The 25,541-nt window shown below is 42.6% G+C and overlaps 1 protein-coding gene across 1 annotated transcript; it reads left to right on the plus strand.

Moving 5' to 3' along the window:
• Positions 1-318: 318 nt before the first annotated feature.
• ZNF235 (zinc finger protein 235) lies at positions 319-24,314 on the plus strand. The gene is made up of 4 exons (XM_007086631.3): positions 319-350; positions 3,475-3,601; positions 4,319-4,402; positions 21,675-24,314. Exons 1-4 carry the CDS (start codon positions 336-338, stop codon positions 23,609-23,611), a joined length of 2,163 nt encoding a protein of 720 aa, XP_007086693.2. The 5' UTR covers positions 319-335; the 3' UTR covers positions 23,612-24,314.
• The last annotated feature ends 1,227 nt before the right edge of the window (positions 24,315-25,541 follow it).

Raw genomic sequence — 25,541 nt, forward strand, 5'->3', positions numbered from 1 at the left:
AGTAGAAAGTAGTAAGTGGAAATGCAGAGCTTGAACCCATGCACCTTGGCCCCGTTAAGTTATACTGCCTGCCTGCTTCTCATTTCCTCTGAGACCCAGGCTCAGGAATACTCTGGAAGCTACCAGAAGCACTTTGGTGAGGGGCTGTTGCTGAGCTCAGGCAGCTGTCTAGGGGAGCCCAGAGGAAGCTGGAATCCAGCCCCTGGTCTACAGGGGCACCTCTTGGGGTTCCCACAAGTGCCATGTGGACTGACGGCTCTCTCACGGCGGCTTTCCCATCCACAGCTTTGCCTTCCCAGAACTCTGCCCTTCCCCAAAAGGAAAAGGAGAAAAAAATGACCAAATTCCAGGTAAGTTGGTTTTGCCTTTCTGTTGCTTAAAATGACCTCTCGTTTCACATTAATTAATTAATTAATTAATTAATGTGTTTCTCGCATTAATTAATTAATTAATGCGTTTCTCGCATTAACCCCCTACTTGGGAAGGGTGGAAGCATTTACCCTCCTACTTGGCAAGAACCCCAGGCACTTGAATAATTGTTGTGTACCAGCCTCTTGTTTTTTGTTTATTGCCAAATAACAGCGTGAAAATTGATATTTAAAAAACTTAAAAAAAAAAAAAAAACTCGCACGTTCTAAACATGTTTACAAATGAACAGTTTTAATTGTGCCGTATTCTTGGGGCGCCTGGGTGGCTCAGTCGGTTAAGCGTCTGACTTCGGCTCAGGTCACGATCTCACTGTCCGTGAGTTCGAGCCCCGCGTCGGGCTCTGTGCTGACAGCTCAGAGCCTGGAACCTGTTTCAGATTCTGTGTCTCCCTCTCTCTCTGACCCTCCCCCGTTCATGCTCTGTCTCTCCCTGTCTCAAAAATAAATAAAACGTTAAAAAAAAAAAAAATTAAAAAAAATTGTGCCGTATTCTTTCCCATTTGTGTTTACGTGTCTAGACTTGTAATCACAGTTTAAGTAGCATTTTGGATTTTTAAAATTTTATTTCTTTTAATGTGTATTTCGTTATCTTGAAAGAGAAAGAGTGTGAGTGAGCGGGAGAGGGGCAGAGAGAGAGAGAAGGAGAGAGAACCCCAAGCAGGGTCTGAGCTGTCAGTGCAGAGCCCGACGCAGGGCTCAGTCCCACAAACAGTGAGATAATAACCTGAGCTGAGATCAAGAGTCTCAACCCACTGAGCCACCCAGGTGCCCCCCATTTTGGATTTTTAAAATGCAACTTGATAATTACCTACAGTGTAAAAGGTAACATTTTCTGTCATTGACCTGCTGTTTTACCCCATTCTCCACATAAAACCCACATGGGGGGCGCCTGGGTGGCTCAGTCGGTTAAGCGTCCGACTTCAGCTCAGGTCACGATCTCACGGCCCGTGAGTTCGAGCCCCGCGTCGGGCTCTGTGCTGACAGCTCAGAGCCTGGAGCCTGTTTCAGATTCTGTGTCTCCCTCTCTCTCTGCCCCTCCCCCGTTCATGCTCTGTCTCTCTCTGTCTCAAAAATAAATAAACGTTAAAAAAAAAAATTAAAACTAAAAATAAAACCCACATGGATTTTACCATTTTAGAGATGTTTACAGTAACAATTTGCTTACATATAACCTTTCACCCCATACAAAAATTCTGAGAAGTCAGTCGTTTTTTTTTTTCTCTTGAAAGTTCTAGGGGCTCGATTGTTTTCTCACATGTGGTGCCTCATTCTTTGTGATAAGAATGTCTACAGTATGGCTTGGAGCAGCAGAGTCTGCCAGAGACTGAACTCAGAAAATAATTCTAGTTTTCAAACAGCAAGAGCTAGATTCTGAGAGCGCCTGGCTGGCTCAGGGTAGAGCGTGTGACTCTTGATCTTGGGGTTGTGAGTTCAAGCCCCACGTTGGGTGTACAGGTTACTTAAAAATGAATAAGTAAATAAATTTAAATACTTCTTAAAAGCTAGATTCTTTTTTTTAATTCTAAGTTAAATCATGTGTGTATTATATAGTTAAATATTTGTTTTATTCGTTGATGCGTTAGTATGTTTTGAAGAAGCACATTTAAAAAAAAATTTTTTTTTTTAATGTTTATTTTTTGAGAGAGAGAGAGAGAGTTTGAGCAGGGAGGGGCAGAGAGAGAGGGAGACACAGAATCTGAAGCAGGCTCCAAGCTCCCAGCTGTCAGCACAGAGCCCGATGTGGGGCTCGAACCCACAAGCTGTGAGATAATGACCTGAGCCGAAGTCAGACGCTTAACTGACCAAGCCACCCAGGCGCCCCAGCACATACTTATTTTTTAAAATCTTGAGCGCTAGGGATTTGCCAGGCATTTACTCTGTGGGACAGCTGTGTGAGGATATACCTGGTCTTCTCTGCATTTTCACATGAAGAAACAGGTTTGTGAACCTTCAGATACCTCCTGAAATCCACTCGGTTCCCAGCTGACCCTAAAGTTCCCATTGCCTAAGTCGGGAGTTTCAGGTGTCCGATTAGGGTAAATGGAAAGACCCAGAAGAAAAGAGACTTCTCTGTTTGGGGACCTCAGGCCAGGCTACATGTGTGCTGGCAGACCTGGTGGATAGGGGTCTCCAAACATAACATTGTCGTCACCTGATTCCTTTTCTTAGTGCCTGTCTCTTCTGTGTCAGACATGTCAAGTCGTTGTTTAGTACACAGGTGCTCAGAACTCCAGCTAGAGTTTTTATTTCCATGCAGAAAAAGTTATGACACAAATAGGAAACAGGAGTTGGGTGGGGGGGTGGTGGCTAAGAATTTATACATGCTAGAAAAAAGGCTTGATATTCTCAGTAGGAATTTTACTGATGCATAAGATACTCCGGTAGGATTATGAACAAAGGAAATGAACAGGTAATATGTGAAAAAAAGTGGAAAGATGATCTTTTATTATTATTTGAGCGTAGTTGCCACACTGTGTCGAAAAGACTACGTTCTGGTTGTTTCGTTTTGAAGATTTTATTTTTAAGTAATCTCTACACCATACGTGGGGCTCAGACTCACAGCCCTGAGATCAAGAGTCCCAAAGCTCCACGAACGGAGGCAGCCAGGTGCCCCCCAGTTTGGGCCAGAGTGTAGAGAGTCCAGAATACTTGTAATCTTTTACAGGAAGAGTTAATGGGGGAAAATTGCCATTATATTAACAAAATCAGGGTGCATATTTTTCAAGAGTGCAAATGCCACTTCCTGGAACTTATCCTAGGGAAGTAACAGGACAGTTGGCTGAGATCTGTATGAAAACTGTATAAAGGGCACGATGCTACCTGTATACAAGGTGTTTTTCTCCTTCTTCCCTCTCCTTCCCCTCCCCTGCACGGCCCTAGCGTGTTTGGTAAGACTGTGGAAGGGGAAGAGGAGAAACTATGAGAAGAGTTGCCCGGTTCCCTCAGAATCGGGAACGGCTTCCCCCGGACCTCCACCTTCTCCGTGCTGCCCCGCTCCCCTGGCCACGGGGTGCGAGCTCGAGGTTACGTGTGCTTGGTGTTGTAGGAGGCGGTGACGTTCAAGGACGTGGCTGTGGTCTTCACGGAGGAGGAGCTGGGGCTGCTGGACCCCACCCAGAGGAAGCTGTACCGAGAAGTGATGCTGGAGAACTTCCGGAACCTGGTCTCTGTGGGTGAGCGCGAGACCTTTCTGTCACTCATCCCCTCGAGCAGGGTTTCTTCACCTTGGCACTGTTGGCATCGGGGGCAGATATTTCTTTGTTGTGAGGGCCGTCCTGTGCCTACTGGGATGTTGAGTGACATCCCTGGCCTCCGCCCACTAGTTTAAGGCTTCAGGGCTCCTCAGAGACCAGGGTTTCCCAGTCCCTTTAGAACACGGAGACGAGATGTTTCTAGTCTTTGTTCCGAGGCAGACATCGTCTCGTGTAAATGAACTATAAATGAACAGTTAAGCTTGTCTTCGCCTGGCTCCATATTTCAGGCATCTTTTTTAAACTTGTAGATCATGAGCCACTGGTGGGTCAGGACGTTCGTAAATGGCATCGACTGTCTCCTAATCTAGAATACTTACAGGACAGAGCTCCTTAGCGGGGGTTCACCTTGACGCGTTAAGTTCAGCTGTTTCCATTGAGGGGTGTCAGACGGGGAAGGATGTGAGGAAAACAGACGGTGGTTAGAAACCGTTCGTTTGGTCATTTATTTCAGTGATTTGTGTGGTAAGAATAGATCTCTAATGATGCCAAGCGTACCGCTCACCGTGGGTCGTGACGGAAAAGTGTTTGGTAACCACTGCTGCGGGGCGGGGCAGAGCCTCACATTATGGGATGGGAACCCACGGTTTTCAGTACTCGCGCCCTTCGTGTTTTCACTCGCGTCTTCTCTTTCCACAGGACATTCATCCTCCAAACCAGATGTGATATCCCAGTTGGAGAGAGAGGAAAAGCTTTGCACGAAGGAGATCCACACTCAAAGAGGTAGGCGCGGCTCGCGTCCTGGCAGGGGACGGTCCCGTCGATCTGCCTGCGTCCTGGCTGATCTTCGTGCAGCAGCCAGAGAGACCCCTTGAAAACCTCAGTCCCGCTGCGTCACACCTGCTTCAGTCCCTCCCCGGGCTTCTCCTTTTACAGAATAAAACCCAGCGTGTTCCAGGGGCCTGGAAGGTCCTGTGGTATGGGCTCCTTCCCCCAGCCTCACCATTCATTCTACATTTTTCTCCCGTCACGTCCCCCTCCCTCTGTCTGCCAGCCTCACGGCACTCAGGTGCCTCTGCATTAGGACCTTTCCCGTTCTCTCCTCCGGCCGGAACGCTGCCAGCCCGTACACGTCTGACCGCTCTTGCTTTCTCACTCGCTCCTGTCTATCCGAAGACCTTCTACCCAAGGCCTTATCCGACCACCACTTAAAATGCCGTGTCCCTGACTTGCCTTCATTTGCGTGTAACCACCAGACTTATTAGCATCTGGGATTTTTACATTGTGGTAAAATACACATAATACCCTTTATTTCAACCATCTTTAAGTGGGCCTTAGGTACATCCACACTGTCGCACAACCCTCCGTGCTGTCCCTCTCCAGAACGTTTCCATCATCCCACACTGGAACCCTGCGCCGTGAACAGCGCCCCCTGTTCTTCTCTTACCCCACTTCCTGGCGACCACTGTTCTCCTTTCCGTCTCTTTGGATTTGACTATTTCACGTACCTCATGGAAGTGGAGTCATGCGACATTTGCCATTTGCACCTGGTTTATTTCACTTAGCATAACGTCTTCAAGGTTGATTGTGTCGTAACGCATGTCAAATTTCCTTCTTTTTTATGGCTGAGTAATGTCGCGTCGTGTGCACCTATCGCATTTTCGTCATCCGTTGATGGACATTTGGGTTTGTACCGTTTGGTTATGGTGAAAAATGCTGCTGTGAACATGGGTGTACAAATATCTGTTCAAGTCCTTGCTTTCCATTTTTTGTGTGTATACCCAGAACAGAAGTGTTGGATCGTGTTAGCAATTCTATTTTTTTTTCCTTGGGAGAGGAAGGGAGGGGGAGAGAGAGAGAGAGAGACTGCAAGCAAGTTGGGGAGGGCAGAGCGACAGAGAGGGGGGAGAGAGAGAATCTTAAGCAGGTTCCTTGCCCAGCACGGAGCCCCAGGGAGGCTCTATCTCACGACCATGAGATCATGACCTGTGCTGAATCGAGAGTCCGATGCTTACCCGACTAAGCCACCCAGGTGCCCCTGGTAATTCGGTTTTTAATTTTTGAGGAACTGCCATACCGTTTTTCACAATAGCTGCACTGTTTTATGTTCCCACCAGCAATACACAAGGGTTCCAGTTTTCTTCATCCTCACCAACACTTGTGTTCTGTGGGTTGGTTTTTTTTTTTCCCCTTAATAGCCACCCTAATGGGTGCAAAGCGGTACCTCGTTTTGATTTGCGGTTCTCTGATAACTAGTGATATTGATCATCTTTTCATGTGCTTAGTAGCCATTTGTGTTTCTTCTTTGGAGAAATATCTGTGCAAGTCTTTTGTCCATTTTTGAGTCCGAGTGTTTGTTTTCCTTTGAGTTTTAGGAGTTCTCTGCGTTCTGAATACCAATCCTGTTTCAGATAATGTGATTTGCAAGTATTTTCTCATTTGGCGTGTGGCCTTTTTACTCTATTGACAGTGTCTTCTGATGCACAAGAGTTTTTAATTTCCATGAAATTTTCAAATTTGTCTGTGTGTTTTCTTCCCTGTGCCTTTGGTGTCCTAGCCAAGAAATCATTGTCAAATCCAGTATCACAAAGCTTTTGGCGTATTCTTTCTCCTAGGAGTTTTATAGTTTTTGCTCCTATGTTCTGATTTTTGATGCATTTTGAGGTAATTTGTGAATATGGTATAAGGAAAGATCTGACTTCATGCTTTTGCGTGTAAATAGCCAATATTTCCAGCACCATTTATTGAAAAGACTGTCCTTTTCCCATTCAGTGGTCTTGGCACCCTTGTCAAAAACCACTTGGCTGTGTATGCAATGGTTCATTTTGGGGCCTTGTAGACTATTCCCTCGGTCTGTATGTCTTTATGCCAGTACCACACTTTTTTGACTACAGCAGCTTTATAGTAAGTTTTGAAATCAGGAAGTGACTACCTCCAACTTTTTTTGTTTTTTAAAGGTTGTTTTGGCCACTGGGGGTCCCTTGAGATTCCATGTGAATTTAGGATGGGTTTTTCTGTTTCTGTACTCTTGGGATTTTGATAGAGATTGCATTGAACCTGTAGGTCCTTTGACCACGTAGCACTGATATCTTAACAGTAGTAAACCTTCCAATTCAGGAACATGGACTGTCATTCCATTTTTTTAATGTTTTTAATTTATCGATGTTTTGTACTTTTCAGTGTACATGTCTTTCACCTCCTTGGTTCAGTTAATTCCCAAGTTTTATTCTTTTTGGTGCTATTGTATATGGATTTTTTTTTTTTTTAAATTTACATCCAGGTTAGTTAGCATAGGATTTCAGGAGTAGAATCCAGGCATTCATCCCCTGCATATAACACCCAGTGTTCATCCCAACAAGTGTCCTTCTTAATGCCCCTTGCCCATTTAGCCCATCCTCCCACCCACAGCCCCTCCAGCAACCCTCCGTTTGTTCTCCACGTTTATGAGTCTCTTCTGTTTTGTCCCCCTCCCTGTTTTTATATTATTTTTGTTTCCCTTCCCTTATGTTCATCTGTTTTGTCTTTTAAAGTCCTCATAGGAGTGAAGTCATATGATTTTTGTCTTTCTCTGACTAATTTCACTTAGCATAATACCCTCTAGTTCGATCCACGTAGTTGCACATGGCAAAATTTCATTCTTTTTGATTGTTAAGTAATACCTCATATATACATATGGTATGTATGCATATATTATATTATATTATATTATATTATATTATATTATATTATATATACATACACACATATATACACATACCACATCTTCTTTATCCATTCATCCATCGATGGACATTTGGGCTCTTTCCATACTTTGACTATTGTCGATAGTGCTGCTATAAACATTGGGGTGCGTGTTTCCCTTTGAAACAGCACACCTGTATCCCTTGGATAAATACCTAGTAGTGCAGTTGCTGGGTCATAGGGTCGTTGTAGTTTTAATCTTTTGAGGAACCTCCATACTGTTTTCCAGAGCGGCTGCACCAGCTTGCATTCCCACCAGCAGTGCAAAAGAGATCCTCTTTCTCCGCATCCTCACCAACATCTGTTGTTGCCTGAGTTGTTAATGTGAGCCATTCTGACGGATGTGAGGTGGTATCTCATTGTGGCTTTGATTTGTTTTTCTCGATTTCCTTTGCTGATTGTTCGCTCTTTGTATGTAGAAATGCAACTGGTTTTTGTGTGTGGCTTTGTGTCCTGCTGAATTCATTTATTTTAACAATTCTTATGTGGAATCTTTCAGGCTTTCTACATATAAGATCATATTATCTATGAACATAAATGATTTTACATCTTTCTTCCCAATTTCCATCACGCACCCCACCCCCAATTCTCACGACCATAAATCTGATCTCTGTTTCTGTAAATTTGATATTTTTAGATTCCACACATAAATGAGATCATAGGGTATTTGTCTTTCTGTGTCTGACTTATTCCACTTAGCATAACGCCCGCAGAGTCCATCCATGTTGTTACACATTTTCTTCTATTTTATGGCTGAATCATATTCCTGCGTGTGTGTGTGTGTGTGTGTGTGTGTGTGTGTGTGAGAGTGACATTTCATTATCTGTTCATTAGTTACAAACACTTGGATGATTTCCATGTCTCAGCTATTGTAAATGATGCAGGGAACGTGGGGGTGTAAATATCTCTTTCGAACTGTGATTTTGTTTCCTTTGGAAATATATCCAGAAGTAGAATTGTTGGATCTCTTTTTTGATGCAAGTATTTACAGATAAAAATTTTCTTCTTTGCAATGCTTTCGCTGCTTCCCCTAAGTTTTGGTACCCTGGATTTTCATTTTCATTTGTCTCCAGATATTTTCTAATTTTATTTGTGATTGTTTTTCTTTGATTCATTGGTTATTGATAAGTATGTTTTGAGTTCCACATATTTGTCAATTTTCCAAGATTCCTGCTTTTGATTTCTAGCTTCAGTCCAGTGTGATTAGAAAAATTTGTTGTATGATTTCATTCAATCTTGTAAAAAAATTTGTTAAAGACTTGTTTTATGGCTTCACATATGGTCTGCCCTGGAGAACGACTTGAGGAAAATGTATATTATGCTGTTGTTGGGTGGCATTTCCTGTGTATGTTAGGTCCAGTTGGCTTGTAGTGTTAAGTTCTCTATTTCCTTGATCTTTTGTCTAGTTCTATCCATTAGTGAAAGCAGGATATTGAATGTTCCTTCTGTTACTATCGATAGCCATTTATCCCTTCAATTCGTCTATATTTGCCTCATATATTTGGTATTCTGATGTTTAGTATATATCCATTTGTAATTTTTATATCTTCTTGGCACATTGACTCTTTTATCAGTACAGATTGTTTCTTGTAAGTTTTTGACTTAAAACTCTTTTTTGTCTGACATCAGTTATAGCTATCCAGCTCTCTTTTGCATGGGATATCTTTCTGTCCTGTCACTTTCTGTTTTTCTTCTTCTTCTTTTTTAATGTTTATTCATTATTGAGAGAGAGAGGGTGTGAGTGGGGGAAAGGCATGATTGGGGGAGCAGAGGATCCATAGCGGGCTCTGCGCTGACAGCAGCAAGCCCGATGCGAGGCTCAAAGTCATGAACTATGAGATCGTGATGGGAGCCAAAGTTGGATGCTCAGCCGACCAAGCCACCCAGGCACCCCTGTCATGTCACTTTCAAGCTATGTGTGGTCTTAGATATAAAGTCTCTTGTAGGCAGCTTATAGCTGGATCATGTTTTGTTTTGTTTTGTTTTGTTTAATCCATTCCTCCAATTTATGCCTTTTGATTGGGGAGTTTAATCCATTTACATTTAAAGTAATTATTGATAGGGAAGGACTTTTGCCATTTTGTTATTTGTTTTTATATTTGTTTCAGGTATATCATAAAGCTTTTTTGGCCCTCTTTTCCTTCATTATTACATTTTGTGTGTGTGTTTAGTTGACTTTTTTTTCTTTTTTTGTAGGGACACATCTCAATTCTATAATTCTGATACCAGTTCTAATAAGTGGAGGTTATTGCCATACTAAGCAATTAGTCAAGATTTCAGCTGGGTGTCGTACATTTCAACTCAATTCTGACACCATCTGTCTGGATACAGCGTCAGATCCTACAGGTTAAGGGCTCAGTTCTATAAGATCCCCACCCCTCACCCTTCACCCCCTTTCAGAGGCCAGCGATAAGGCCAGATTGTTAACTGTGCTTCAGAGGTTCCCTCAACCCCAACCTTGGGTTCAATTAATTTGCTTTAGTGGCTCACAGAACTCAGAGATACCGTTTACTTACTAGATTATCAGTTTATTACAAGGGGATACAACTAAACAGCCACATGGAAGGGACGCGTAGGGCAAAATATGTGGGGAGGGGTGTGGAACTTCCAGGCACTCTCTGGGCTCACCACTCTCCCTGCATCTCCACATGTCCACCTACCTGAAAGTTCCCCAGACCCCCTCCTTTTGGGTTTTTATGGAGGCCTCATTAGTTAGGCATGATCGATTAGGTCATTGGCTGTTAGTGATTGGTTCAGCTTTCTGGCCCTCTCCCTTCCCCCAGAGGTCAGGAGGTGGGACTACAAATTCCAACCCTGTAATCAAGGCTGGCTTTCATGGCAACCAGCCTCCCATCCTTAGAGGATTTCCAAAAGTCACCTCATTAACCTAAACTCAGATGTGGTTGAAAGAGGTTTGTTAGGAAGTATAGGACACCCATCTCACCTTTATGGAAATGGAAGGATTTCAGGAGCTTAGGAAAAGAGACCAAATATTATAACAAATATGCTCCCATTGTTCTTTTCTCTTAGGAAATTCCAAGGATTTGGGGATCTGCGGGCCAGGAACTGAAGACCAAAATATGTATTTATTATAAATCACAATATCACATTTTATAGCATTCAGTGGATAGGTTTTATATGTATCTTTAATTTTTCAGAAGTGTTTTATTTTTTTGACACTATATATTTCATTTCTCAGTTGTTTGCTTCTGTCTCCTAGGAATACAGTTAATTTTTGACATCAACCTTGTAGCCTGCAGTCTTCCCATATTGGTATATTCTAGAGGCATTATTGCACATTCCTAAAGATTTTCTATGTAGAAGATCATGATGTACAAATGTATATTCTTTCTTCTTTCCAATCTGAATGCCTTTGTTGTTTTTTTTTTTTGTTTTCTTGCTTGCCTCAAGGCAGGTGAACAGCGTCAGTCTTTTCAGCACTGATAATGGCGTCGTCAGCTGTAGGTTTTCTTTTTCGGTTGAGTTCCCTTCTGAGTTTCAGAGTTTTTATCATGAATGGGTAATAGTATACGCATATACATCTTTTGTAAAATACTGAGGTGATCATTACATTTTCTCTTGTATGTTGTAAATACGATAAAATACATTGGCGATTTCACATGTTAAAACAACCTTGCGTTCCTCCTATTAAAACCCAAAATTCGGCTGACTAAATTTTAAAGATCTTACTGGCTTTATTCAGTGATTCCTGAATCAGGCAGCATTCATGAGAGCAGATAGAAAAGCTCCCCCAGGAGCTATATAAAGTAAAAGACTTATAGGCAGAATGGAACACGGACAAGGAAGTTCTGTGAGGCACAAAAGCAGGTTGGTCATTTGCAAGGTTACTTTCCCTGTAGGGGATGGCAGGCTACCTAACTAGAGCAGATCGGGGCTTGGTTTAAGATTGCATTTCTGGGTGAGCCAAAAATTATACTAAGTCTTGGTTTGGGGGCATGAGGCTTAGCATATGCAACTCCATTCGGGGCCTGTCGTCTTGTCTTTAACGCTGGGATTAACCCCACCTATTCATGATGTACTACTATTCTTTTTATTATGTTTGTAGAAACAAACAAGATTTGTTCTTTATTAAGGATATTTGTACTTTTGTTAGGGGGGATTTTGATTCGTAACGTTCTTGGGACTTGATATCTTTGTCTGGTTTTGATGTCGAGGTAATACTGGCTTACACAAGCGACATTCAGGTGTACCTTCCTCTTCTGTTTTCTGGAAGGGTTCGTGTAGGACTGGTATTACTCCTTTCCTGAGTGCCAAGTGGAATCCACTGGTGAAGTCGTCTGGTCTTATTGTGAGAATGTTTTTATGAATTAAATTCCTGAACTCTTTAGATTTTTTGCTTTTCTTGCTACAGATTTGGTTATTTGTATGTTTCAGGGAATTAGTACATCTTATCTAAATTGTTGAATATATCCCCTTATTTTAATGCCTCTAAGATCTGTAGTAATATCCTATCTTTCATGACTGATACTGAGTTTTCCCTATTGTTTGTTTCTATTTATTTGATTTTTACTCTTCTTTCCTGCTCTTTTCACGGCTTCTTGAGATGGAACCTCAGGTGTTTGATTTTAGACCTTTCTTGTTTCCTAATGTAAACGTTTAAAGCTATAAAAGTATCTCTGAGTGCTATTTAACTGCACGCCAGAAATGGTGATATAATGTTCCTTCATCATTATCTCAAAGTGTTTTCTAATTTCCCATGCAATCTCCTGTTTGACGTGTGGCTTGCTCAGAGTGTATTTAATTTTCGTATGATTAGGACTTTTCTGGATGTCTTCACTGTTGTTTCAATCTAGTCTTTTTATCGACATCTAGTTGGCATACGGTGATACATCCGTTTCAGGTGTGCAGCATAGAGAGTAGACAACCGTATGCAGTGTCTGCCATCTGTCACCATACAGCACTCTTACGACCCCATTGCCGTACCTTTCATCCCTGTAAGTCACCCATTCCGAAGCGGGATCCTCTACTTCCCACTCGCCTTCACCTGTCTTGCCCATCCCTCACGCCCCTCCAGCGACCACTAGTTCCCTGTATTTGTGGGCCTGCTTCCATTTTGTTCGCATGTTCTGACCGTTAGATTCCACCTGTAAGTGAAATCAAGTTATTTCTCGGACTTAGTTCACTCAGCATAACACCTCCTAGGTCTATCCATGTTGTTGCAAATGGCAAGATCTCACTCTTTTTTATGACTGCTATTCCGTCGTGTGTATGTATGTCCGTGTGTGTGTATGGACACACACACACACCCCACATCTTCTTCATCCTGTTGATGGACACTTGGGCTGCTTCCATGTCTTGCCTGTTGTAAATGATGCTGCGGTAAATATAGGGGTGCGTGTATCTTTTTGAATTGGTGTTTTGTTTTCTTTTGGTAAATATCCAGTAGTGGAATTACTAGATTATATGGTAATTCTATTTTTTTTTTAAATTTTTTTAAATGTTGATTTATTTTTGAGAGAGAGAGACCGAGCAAGAGCAGGGGAGGGGCAGAGAGAGAGAGAGGGAGACACAGAATCTGAAGCGGGCTCCAGGCTCCGAGCTGGCAGCACAGAGCCCGACGCGGGGCTGGACCCCATGAACCGCGAGATCATGACCCAAGCCGAAACTGGATGCTTAACCGACTGAGCCACCCAGGCGCTCCATATGGTAATTCTATTTTTGATTTTTTGAGGAACCCTCATATGGTTTTCCACAGTGGCTGCACCAATTTACATTCCTACCAGCAGTAGGCAGTGGTTCCTTTTTCTCCACGTCCTCATCAATGCTTATTATTCATCTTTTTGATACTAGCCATTCTGACAGATAGGATGTGATATCTCATTCTGGTTTTGATTGGCATTTTCCTGATGGTAAGTGATGTTGGGTGTCTTTTCATGTCTCTTGGCCATTTATATGTCTTCTTCGGAAAAATGTCTATTCAGGTCTTTTGCCGGCTTTTGAATTGGGTTGTTTTTTTGGTGTTAAGTTATATGTAAGTTGTTTATACGTTTTGGATATTAATCTCTTCTCAGATATATCATTTGCAAATGTCTTCTTTTATTAAGGAGGTTGCCTTTTTATTTCACTGATGGTTTCCTTGGGTGTGCAAAAGCTTTTTATTTTAGTGTAACTCCAGTAGTTTATTTGTGCTTCTGTTTTCTTTGCCTGAAGAGATAGATGTAGAAAAATGTTTCTAAGGCCAGTGTCTAAGAGATTGCTACCTGTGCTCTCTTCTAGGATTTTTAGGATTTCGGATCTCACACTTAGGTCTTTAATCCATTTTGACTTTATTTTTGTGTGTAATATAAGAAAGTGGTCCAGTTTTCCCAGCACTAGTTATTAAAGGGACTGTCTTGGCGCATCTGGGTGGCTCAGTCAGTTAAGTGTCCAACTCTTGATTTTGGCTCAGGTCATGATCTCACAGTCCTGAGTTCTCTCTCTCTCTGCCCTTCCCCTTCTTGCACGTGCACACAAGATCTCTCTCTCAAAGTAAATAGACTTTAAATAAAAGAAAGACTGTCTTTCCCCCGTTGTATATTTTTGCCTCCTTTGTCAAAGATTAATTAACCATATAAGCAGGGGTTTCTTTCTGGGCTCTCTCTTCTGTTCCATTGATCTCTGTGTCTTTGTGCCACTACCATACTATTTTGATTACTATAGCTTTGTAGTGTATCTTGAAACGTGGGATTGTGATACCTCCAGCTTTATTGTTACTGCCTTTGAATTTAATTCCACTCTGGTCAGAGAACATACTCTTCAGTGTTCCAGTCTTTTGAAACTTTTTTCATAACCCCTGGACACGGTTATTTTGATGGATTTTGCATGTGTATTTGGAGAAAAAAAATGTGTGTTCTATAGTTGGGTGCAGTGATGATCTATAAGTTTCATTTTAGTTAAAATGGTTAATTTTAAGGGTTCAGAGTTTGTATTGTTTCACTGATTTTTTTTTTTTACGGTCGAATTGTTTCACCAACTAAGAGAAGTGTGTTAAAATCTCTAACTCTGTAGTTTTGTCCATCTCTCAGTTTCTGTTTTTGCTTCGTGTGTTTTGTAGCCTTTGTTAGATACATATGCGTTTGTAATTTTTACACCATTTTGCCATATTGACCCTTTTATTATGGCTCTCTCTGTCTTTAATAGTGTTCTGTTTTTGTTTCCAGTTTGTATTCAAATTCCAGTTAATTAGCATCGAGTGTAATATTCATTTCAGCTGTAGAATTTAGTGGATCCTCATTTACATACAACACATGCAACACCCAGTGCTGATCACAAGTGCCCTCCTTCATACCCATCACCCATCTAAGGCATCCCTTTGCCCACCTCCCCTGCAGCAACCCTCAGTTTGCGCTCTAGAGGTGAGAGTCTCTTACGGTTTGCTTCCCTCTCTTTTTTTTTTCCTTCCCCTTTGCTCATCTATTGTGCTTCTTAAAATTCCACATGTGAGGGAAGTCATACAGTAGTTGTCTTTTTCTGATTTATTTCACTTAGTATAATACACTCTACCTCCATCCGCATCTATTTCGTAGAGTCTCTTTTTATCTGATACTAGTTTAGCCACTCAATCTTTCTTAGGCTTTGCATGATATATTTGTATGTCTTTTATTTTTTTTAACGATGCATATTTAGAGTAGGTCTCTTGTTGACAGTGTATAGTTGGATCTTTTCTTTTTATGTGATCTGCCAACATCTGCCTTCCGATTTTTGGGTAGTACATTTACACACAGTGTAGTTATTAATACGGGTGTGTTTACATTCATCATCGTGCCTTTGGGTCTTCTCTCTTTGCTCATCTGTCTTTTTCTGTAATATTTTGGGCAGATTAAATATTTTTTGGTGTTTTGCTGTAATGCCTCTCATGACTTCTGGCTGCTGCTTTTTTAGTCCAGGCCCTGGGGTCTTTGCTACGTCTGCATAGTCAAGAGATCGGCCAAAGATGTGGGTAGGGTTTATAGTCCTAGTTAGGGACGGACCCTCTGTGGCTCCCTTACCTTTGATTTTTCTCCCCTAAATTTCCAGTGGTGTTTCTGACCTTGAGTTGTGATCTTTGACACTTCAAACCGTGTTTTGGGTTAAGTAATAGCACTGAGTCAGCAGAGAATCAAACTCACAAATTTTACCCTGTGCCATTAATGGTGAGCCAGGGATTTGGGAAAAACTTAGATTAATCTTACTTCTGTGGCTTTCTGGCTTCCAGGATTTCCATCCTAAATTTCCTGTTCCCCAGCCCTGAACAGTTTTGGCTTTTTCTTGCCAGATCTGGAAGGGGGCTAATACAAAAGAAATCTTTAAAAGTTGTGCACACTTCTCATGCCCACTTGTAATCTCTCCCTCTCTCCCCTTCTTCATGTCCCACACCCGTCCCCAAGCAACTACTGATCTACTTTCTGTCACTCTACAGGACTTTTTTTTAATTGAAAAAAAAATTTTAATGCTTAATTTTGAGAGACAGAGAGACAGACACAGAGTGCAAGCAGGGGAGGGCCAAAGAGAGAGGGAGGCACAGAATCTGAAGCAGGCTCCAGGCTCTGAGCTGTCAGCGCGGGGCTCGAACTGACGAACCGTGAGATTGTGATCTGAGCCAAAGTCAGACCCTTAACCAACTGAGCCACCCAGGGGCCCCTAAAACATTTTTTAAATCATATGGTGTTTTTTCTTTCCCTTGGCTGTCTTATTTTACTCAGTATAGGTTGAGATTCACCCGTGTTGTTGCATCTATCCATAGTTCATTCCTTTTTATTGCTAAGTAGTATTCCAGTGTGAATATACTACCATTTGTTTATTCATTCACCTGCTGATGGGTCTGTCCAGCTTTGGGCTGTTACGAGTGAAGATGCTGAATATTCTTATATATGTGTGTGTGTATTGGCATACACCTTCATTTTTCTTAGACAAGAATAACACATGGAATGGTTGGATCTTGTGGTTGGCATATATGTGTTACTTTTTATTCGTTTTTTTCCACTGGCGTGTATTTAAGTCTATAAATACATTTTTATTTTTATTTTCATTTTTTTAATTTTTTTTACATTTTATTTATTTTTGAGAAACAGTGAGACAAAGCGTGAGTGGGGGAGGAGCAGAGAGAGAAGGAGACACAGAATCTGAAGCAGGCTCCAGGCTCTGAGCAAGCGGTCAGCACAGAGCCTGATGCGGGGCTCGGACCCACAAACTGTGAGATCATGACCTGAGCCGAAGTCGGACGCTCAATCGACTGAGCCACCGAGGTGCCCCTATAAATACATTTTTAAAATAGGTTTTATTTTTCACCTAACTTTTGGGTTCACAGCAAAAGTGAGCAGAAGATACAGAGAGTTCCTCTAGACTACACCCACGTGCAGGCACACACACAGCCTTCCCCTGTCAACATTTGATACTAGAGTGGAACTTTTATTGCAGTCGATGAACCTACCGTTCATCAGCGTAGGTTCCCCGGGATACATCATCATCGCCCGGTGTCTATACTTCAGAGTTTGCTCTTGCTGTTGTACATTGTAGGAGTTTGTACAAATTTATAGTGGTATGTATCTACCATTACGGTGTGATCCAGAACAGATTGCCTTAAAATTCTCCGTGCTCTGTTAATTCCCCCTCCCCTCTAAACACTGTCGACTAGCGATCCTTTTGTCTCCATAGGTTTGCCTTTCCCAGGATGTCAGCTGAATCGTAGAGCTTTCAGCTGTTTCGGATTCACTTCTTTCACTTAGCAAATGTGCATTTAAAGTTCCCTCAGGACTTGATAGCCCTGTTCTTTTTAGCGCTGGATGATAGTCCATTGTCTGGACGTACCACAGTTTATTCATCCATTCGGCTTGATGGCTTCCAAGTTTTGACAATTACGAATAAAGCTGCCGCAGACATCTGTGTGATGATTTTTGCGTGGACATACGTCTTCCGCTCACCTGGTAAGTACCAAGGTGCACTATTTACTTTTGTGGTTTTGTAAGAAACTGCCAGACTACCTTCCAAAGTGGCCACACCATTTTGCGTTTTCAGCAGCAGTGAATTGAGGCTTCCGGTTACATACTCACCAGCAGCGGTGTCGACCTTTGGGATTTGGGCCATCCTAATAGGGGGAGTCGTATCTCATTTTGATCTGCAGTTCACTAAGGGCATGTGATGTTGAACACCTTTTCGGAGGCCTGTTTGCTCTTAGTGTATTTTCTTCGCTGATGTGTCTGTTCAGGGCTTTTGTCCATATTTTAAACACATTGTTTTCTTATCGTTGGCTTTGACGAGTTCCTTTGCCACATCTATTTTTTACAAATATTTTCTCCCTGACTCCCCTTATTCTCTTGACGCGGCTTGCTCAGAGCAGAAACTTCATTTAGGAGTTTGCTAGTTTTGCGTTTACATTAAGGTCTGTGCTTTGAGTTCATGTCTGCAAAAAGCTTAAACTCTCCATGTGGATTTTTTTTTTTTTTCCGCATGTGAATGTCCGGTTGTTCTAGCACCGACTGCCTTTGCTTCATTGTATTGCCTTTACCCCGTTGTCAAAGATCAGCTGATTATATTCGCTTGAGCCCTATTTCTCACGTCTTTGTTCCACTCCATTGGTCCATTTCTTCTGTCGCCAATTCTACACCACCTTGAATACTGCAGCTCTACGGAATAGGTCTAGGTGTTGCCTAATGCGTCTTCCAACCTTGTAATTCTCCTTCAATACTGTGTTGGCTCTTCTGGATCTTTTGCCTTTCCGTGGAAACTTTTAAATCCATTTGTCGATATCCACCAGATGTCTCGCCGGGATTTTGATCGGGATTGTGAAGGACTGACATCTTGACAATCTCGGGGCTTTTTATCCCTGAACATAGACTCTTAGGGGGTGCTAATGTAAATGATAATGCTATCGTAATTTCCAATTCCACTTGTCCATTGCTTGTGTATAAGGGAGCAATATACTTTTCTGTATCAATTTTGTGTTCTGCATCCTTGCTATAATTGTTTATTAGTTCCAGGAGGTTTTTTGATTGATTCTTTGGGGGGTTTCTACATCGACAATCACATCATTCTCCAACAACGTTTTATTTCTTCCTTTGCAATCTGTACCCATTTGCGTTAGCTGGGACTTACAGTACAGTGTTGAAAAGGAGTGCTAAGACATTCCTGATTTTAGCGGGAAGGTTTTATGTGTCTCACAAAGATACTAGTTAGATGTCCTTTCTCCAGTTGAGGAATTTCTTCTATATTCTTGGTTTGCTTGAGAGTTTTTATTATAAACAAGTATTGGATTTTATCAAATGTTTTTTCTCTGTATCTTTTGATAGTCTTATGTGATTTTTCTGTAGTTTTTTCATGTAATGGATTAATTTTCCAGGGTTGAACCTTTCTTACATGCCTAGTATGCTTGACCAGAGCATCTAATTCTTTTTATGCATTGTTGCATTTGACTTGCTAATATTTTTGGAGGATCTTTGGCGTTGATGAAATATATCAGTCTGTAGTTTTCCTGTAATATCTTTGTCTGATTTTGGTATTAAGGTAACGATGGCCTCATAGAATGAGTGAGGAAATATTCTCATTGCTTTTGTCCTCTGAAAGCTATTGTAAAGAAGTAATATAATGCCTTTCTTAAACGTTTGGTAGAATTCACAAGTGAACATATCTGGGCCTGGTACTGTTTCAAAAGATTAATGATTCAGCTTCTTTAATAGATACAGGCCTAGGGCCCCTGGGTGGCTCAGTCAGTTAAGTGTCCGACTCTTGGTTTGGGCTCAGGTCGTGATCTCAGTTGGTGAGATTGAGCCCTGCATCAGGCTCTGTGCTGGCAGTGCGGAGCCTGGTTGGGATTCTCTCTCTGTCCCTCCCCTGTTCGTGCACGCTCTCGGACTCTCTTTCTCTCAAAAAAAGTAAACTTTAAAAAAATACAGATGTAGGCCTATTCAGATTGTTTCTTCTTGTATGAGTTTTAGCAGATTGTGTCTTTCAAAGAATTGTTCCATTTCATCTAGATTATTAAATTTGTGGTCCTGGAGTTATTCATGGTATCCATTTGTTATTCCTTTTGTGTCCATAGTATCTGTATTGATGTCTCCTTTTTCTTTCCATTTTATGGAACTATAATTGACATATAGCACTGTAAAATTTTATTTTATTATTTTTTTAACGTTTATTTATTTTTGAGACAGAGAGACACAGAGCATGAACGGGGGAGGGGCAGAGAGATAGGGAGACACAGAATCTGAAACAGGCTCCAGGCTCTGAGCTGTCAGCACAGAGCCTGACGCGGGGCTCGAACTCACGGACCGCGAGATCGTGACCCGAGCCGAAGTCAGCCGCTTAACCGACTGAGCCACCCAGGCGCCCCAAGCACCGTAAAATTTTAAGGTGTACATCATAATGACTTGACTTAATATTACAAAATGATTACCATAGTAAGTGTCGTTAAAATCCCTTACCTGTTAGAGGTTTTTTAAAAATGGGTTTTTTCCCTTGTGATGAAAACTTGTAGGGTTTATGCTTTTAGCAACCTTCAGATAGGTCACATAAGCAGTGTTAACAATATTCACCATTCCAGTACTTATTTACCTTATAATTGGAACTTTGAGCCTTCTGGTCCCTTTCATCCAGTCCCTCCATCCCTGGTAACCACAAATTCGATCTCTTCCTCTGAGTTGTTTTTACATCTACCTATAAGAGAGATCATACGGTATTTGTCTTTGCCTGACGTGTTTCACTTAGCATAATGCCCTTGAGGTCCATCTGTGTTGTCATAATGGCAAGATTTCATTCTTTTTTATGGCTGAATAATATCCTCCCCCCCCTTATACACGACCCGGTTTCTTTATGCATTCATCCATCGATGGACCCTTGTTTCCACGTATTCGCTGTTGTAAATGCTGCTGCAGTGACCATGGTGCAGATCTCTCTGACAGGCTGATTTTGTTTTCTTCAGATATATGCCCAGAACTGGAATTGCGAGGTCCTGTGGTAGTTCTGTTTTAGATGTTTTGAGGACCCTCCTTACTGTTTTCTGCACTGGCTGCACCAGTTTACAATCCCAACAACAGTGCACAAGGATTCCCTTTCCTCCACATCCTCACCAGCACTTCTTATCTCTCGTCTTTTTGATGCCAGGAATTCTAACGGGCATGAAGGTCGTATCTCCTTGTGGTTTTGGTTTGCATTTCACTAGTGATGAGCGATACTGGACATCTTTTCACGTATTGGTTTCTCCTGCTCTCTGAACGTAGAGGGTTCCTATGAAGTCTTCTGTGAGCCAAAATGGCTTAAAGAAGCAATTACCAGGACACCTGGGTGGCTCGGTTGGTTGGGCATCCGACTCTTGATTTTGACTCAGGTTATGATGTCACAGTTGTGAGATCAAGCCCCGCATCCGGCTCTGTAGTGAGCGTGGAGCCTGCTTAAGATCCTTTTTCTCCCTCTCCCTTTGCCCCTCCCCCTGCTCACATGCTCCCTCTCTCTCTCTCAAAAAAAAAAAAAAAAAAAAAAAAAAACCCAGTTACCAGTCATATATATGGAACATTTTTGACTGTTTTGACTGTTCCCAGACCCAGAAATGACCTCTCTCTTAGGCTTTCTGCTACCTAGGACACATCTTGCTCGTGGGTGCACAGATGAAGCACGGGTGCTCCCAGCCACGGTTAAGGCTATAGTGGCTTCAACACTGAGATGCTGCCTTTAGTTCCGGAGCTTAGCCGTTGGCCCCTTGGGGCATGCGCTGCCTCTGTCACGGCTCACCGCAAAACGAAAGCTAAATGCTATTTTCACTTTTCACCTTTTCTCATAAAAGTGAAAACGCTCTTCGGATTTCTTGTGGTTTAGCAAATGCCAGGACTCATGTACGTTCTTTGTAAAAGTTAAACGGTGTAACACGCGCTTTCAAAAAGCAGGTGGTGCCTTGGGGCGCCTGGGTGGCTCGGTCGATTGAGCGTCCGCCTTCGGCTCAGGTCACGATCCCGCAGTCCGTGAGTTCGAGCCCCGCGTCGGGCTCTGTGCTGACAGCTCGGAGCCTGGAGCCTGCTTCAGAGTCTGTTTCCCTCTGCACCCCCCACCTGTGCACGCATGCTCTCTGTCTCTCTCTCAAAAATAAATAAAAGACCTGAGAAGACCTTAAGCCCTCACTCTGGGCTGATCCCAAATTTCCTTCCCTTTTAAATGTGTGGGTTTTTTTCCACTGGATATTCTATTGTTTGCTGTAGACCTTTGTTTTTCAGATATTTTAGCTAGTCTCTAGTGTTTTTTTTTTTAATAAAAATGTTTCCTTTGCGGAACAAGGGCTTGGAGCTTCTTAGTTCACCACCTTGCTGATGTCAGTCTCTCTGTCCCTGATTCTTTATTCTCTTTATCCCTTCAGGAGGCAGGAATCAAAACGAGAAGGAGACTCTTCACGAAGCAGGAGTAAGGTGCCTTTCATTGGGAGAGTTTTCATGTTGGCAAATCAAGAGACATATCGTGAGCAAATTAACCAAAGATCAAGACTCCAAGATAAATCTTCAAGGAAAGAGTTCTGAGTTCCCTGAACAGTGTGATGCCCCCTGTCGAGTGGGAGCAGGAATATGTATTCAGGCTTCCGTGGAAGACAGCTGTATAATGAACCTTATAGAGGATCATTCCAGTATTCTTGAAAATCAAGAATTTCTGGCCGGGAGAGTTCAGAATTCTTGGAGTAAAATCTATCTCAGCGAAACACAGAATTACCAGAGAAGTTGTAAGCAGACTCCGATGAAAAACCAATTATGTATATTTGCTCCGTACGTTAACCTGTTTAGTTGCATGTCACACCACCATGATGGCGATAAACCTCACAGCGAAGACTGTGGTAAAGACATCTTAAGGGTGTCCCCTCTGGTCCAGCAGACCTACCGCTGTCGTCAGTGTGAGAAAGCATTCAACGATGGCGCCAGTCTTGAACTTCATCAGCAGGTACACTCGAGAAAGAAGTCCTTCGAGTACAGCGCACACGAGAAGGATGCCCGCTATAGCTCAGCTCTGCCCGTTCCACAAAGTGTTTACACGGGGAAAAAACGCTATTGGTGTCACGAGTGTGGGAAGGGTTTCAGCCAGAGCTCAAACCTGCAGACTCATCAGAGAGTGCACACAGGGGAGAAGCCCTATTCGTGCCTTGAGTGTGGGAAGAGCTTTAACCAGACCTCCCATCTTTACGCCCATTTGCCTATTCACACAGGAGAGAAGCCCTACAGATGTGAAAGTTGTGGGAAGGGCTTCAGTCGTAGCACAGATCTTAACATTCACTGCAGAGTCCACACCGGAGAGAAACCTTACAAATGTGAGGTGTGCGGGAAGGGCTTCACCCAGAGATCACATCTTCAGGCCCACGAGAGAATCCACACCGGAGAGAAACCGTATAAGTGTGGAGACTGTGGTAAACGCTTTAGTTGCAGCTCAAATCTCCATACCCACCAGAGAGTCCACACGGAAGAGAAACCGTATAAGTGTGAGGAGTGTGGAAAGTGCTTCAGCTTGAGCTTTAACCTTCACAGCCATCAGCGGGTCCACACGGGAGAGAAGCCATATAAATGCGAAGAGTGTGGGAAGGGTTTTAGTTCAGCCTCAAGTTTCCAGAGCCATCAAAGGGTTCACACGGGGGAGAAACCATTTCGCTGCAACGTGTGTGGTAAAGGCTTCAGTCAGAGTTCCTATTTTCAAGCCCATCAGAGAGTCCACACTGGAGAAAAACCATACAAATGTGAGGTGTGTGGGAAGCGCTTCAACTGGAGCTTGAATCTTCACAATCATCAGAGGGTCCACACAGGGGAGAAACCTTATAAATGCGAAGAGTGTGGAAAGGGCTTCAGTCAGGCCTCCAATCTTCAAGCCCATCAGAGTGTCCACACTGGGGAGAAACCGTTCAAGTGTGACGCGTGCCAGAAGCGATTCAGTCAGGCCTCCCATCTTCAAGCCCATCAGAGAGTCCACACGGGAGAGAAGCCATATAAGTGCGATACATGTGGCAAGGCCTTCAGCCAGAGGTCAAATCTTCAAGTCCACCAGATCATTCACACTGGAGAGAAACCGTTTAAATGTGAGGAGTGTGGGAAAGAATTCAGTTGGAGTGCTGGGCTCAGTGCTCATCAGAGGGTCCACACAGGAGAGAAACCTTATACATGTCAGCAGTGTGGTAAAGGCTTCAGTCAGGCCTCCCATTTTCACACGCATCAGAGGGTCCACACTGGAGAAAGGCCATACATATGTGATGTGTGTTGTAAAGGCTTCAGCCAGAGATCACATCTTGTGTACCATCAGAGAGTCCACACTGGAGCAAATCTGTAGAAGTGTGAGGTGTGGGGGGGTGGCCTTTGGTTAGAGTTCACATCTTCATCTCCATTGGAAAATCGACGCTAGTAATTGTAGAAAGTTCCTTCAGAACTCAGAAGCCTCCAGGAATCTTCACATGCAAGCCGCTCTGTGAAGCGCTCTCTTTTAAGGACAGCTGGGTGCTGAATTCTTTGCGAATCGGATCTCACAGACAAGAGAAAACCTTTTCCGTAAATACGGCCAGTGTTTGTGCCGGCATTCTGAATGTCCCAATTTTTCGAGATGCAACAGCAAAGAACTTCAAAATTCACCCCAGTCTACCCAGGAAAGAGGCCTTATAAGCGAAGATTAGGGGCAGGACTTTTAACAAAAGTATAGTGATGGACAAGTAAAATTAATGTCGGTGGCAGTGTAACCTCCATGTAGGGAGGGAGGTTTTTCACTACTTTATCTCTACTGTGTAGAAAAGTGCGCTCGGCTCGTAAGAGATGCCCAGCAATTACCGGACAAAGTGGAGAAAATCTGTCATTAGGACAGATACAGTAAAACCTTGGTTTTATGTGTGCCATACGTGAGCATAATTCATTCCAGAAACATGCTTAATCCAAAGCAGTTGAATACCTAAGCCAATTTCGTCATAAGAAATAACTCGGATGATTTGTTCCACAACCCAAAAATATTCGGATGAAAAGGATTACAATACTGTAATAGAACACAAAATCATAAAATGTAAGGAAAAATAAATTAACCTGCACTTACCTTTGAAAACCTTAGTGGCTGGTGTGAGGGAGACAAGAGAAAGGAGGGTGACTGTGTAGGATGACAGTCATGGTCACTAACGGAATCACTGCCATCTGTTGGTTCAATGGACTCTTCTTCTGCACAGGGCCCTTGTATGTGGTCGCACGGATGTTGGCTACAGTACGGTATTAATAAACTCTTGTCATATACTGTATTTAATGTAACTGGCAAGAAGGCAGCAGAGGAAAGGGTCTCTAGCTGTAGGCAGCCTGACCTAGAATGAAGCAAAGCCTTCTTAAGCTTACTTTTGTATGGAAAAGCAAGGGGCTGTCCATAGGTGCTTTGAAGTGATAAAAATACACTAGTGCCTGTTGTGGGTACCTTCCAACATTCTGAAAAATCACTGATTTCCGCCGAACACCACAGCCTGAGACTGAGCATCTGAGCCTGGGAATCCTTCAGTGAGAGAGAGAGAGAACCATTGGCTCACTTGTGATCACGTGACATTGGGCATCGCATACGACTCGTATTGCAAGACATCCCTCGTCTGTCAAGTGAAAACATATTAGAAATGTTTGCCCGTCTTGTGGAACATTCGCAGAACAAGATACTCGCAGTCCAAGGTTTTACTGTATTTGAAAACTCTACTCCCCTACCCTGAATTCATAATAACATACTTCAAAGGAATCCTGCAAGTAGCCTTAATGAGATTAATTTCAGGAGATACTCAAGTACAGAAAATTACATAATACTGCCATCCACAGTAATGCAAACTGGGATGGCACTGGTGAATGGCCCCCATCCCCAATCTGGCCCTGGTTCTTTGTAGTGTGTTAGCCCTGTTGTACAGTGTAATATTTAATGTTATTTGTATTTTATAGACTGAAAAATACTGTTTTTAAGCAATCTAATAACATGATACAATTTATATGCTTGGGAATTTTGGACCCTAATCCATTAAGGTAGATTTCACTGTTAACTCTTTAAAAGTGTTGAATAGTTACTAATGACAAAAAGTTTTTTAGTAAACTTGAATTGTTAATAATCGGTTTCTTCTGCTTTTTCCATTTAGGCTTAGGTTGCCTTCTCTGTGCATAAGTCCCCCACACAGACCTCTGTAGGCAGGGGCTTTAGCAGATTTCAAGTACGTTAATTTTGTCACACCCTGCCCCCCACCAAAGGGAGTGTGGAGCAAGAAACCTGT

Source organism: Panthera tigris, chromosome E2 (assembly GCF_018350195.1).
Source record: "Panthera tigris isolate Pti1 chromosome E2, P.tigris_Pti1_mat1.1, whole genome shotgun sequence".
NCBI classification, from domain to species: domain Eukaryota; kingdom Metazoa; phylum Chordata; class Mammalia; order Carnivora; family Felidae; genus Panthera; species Panthera tigris.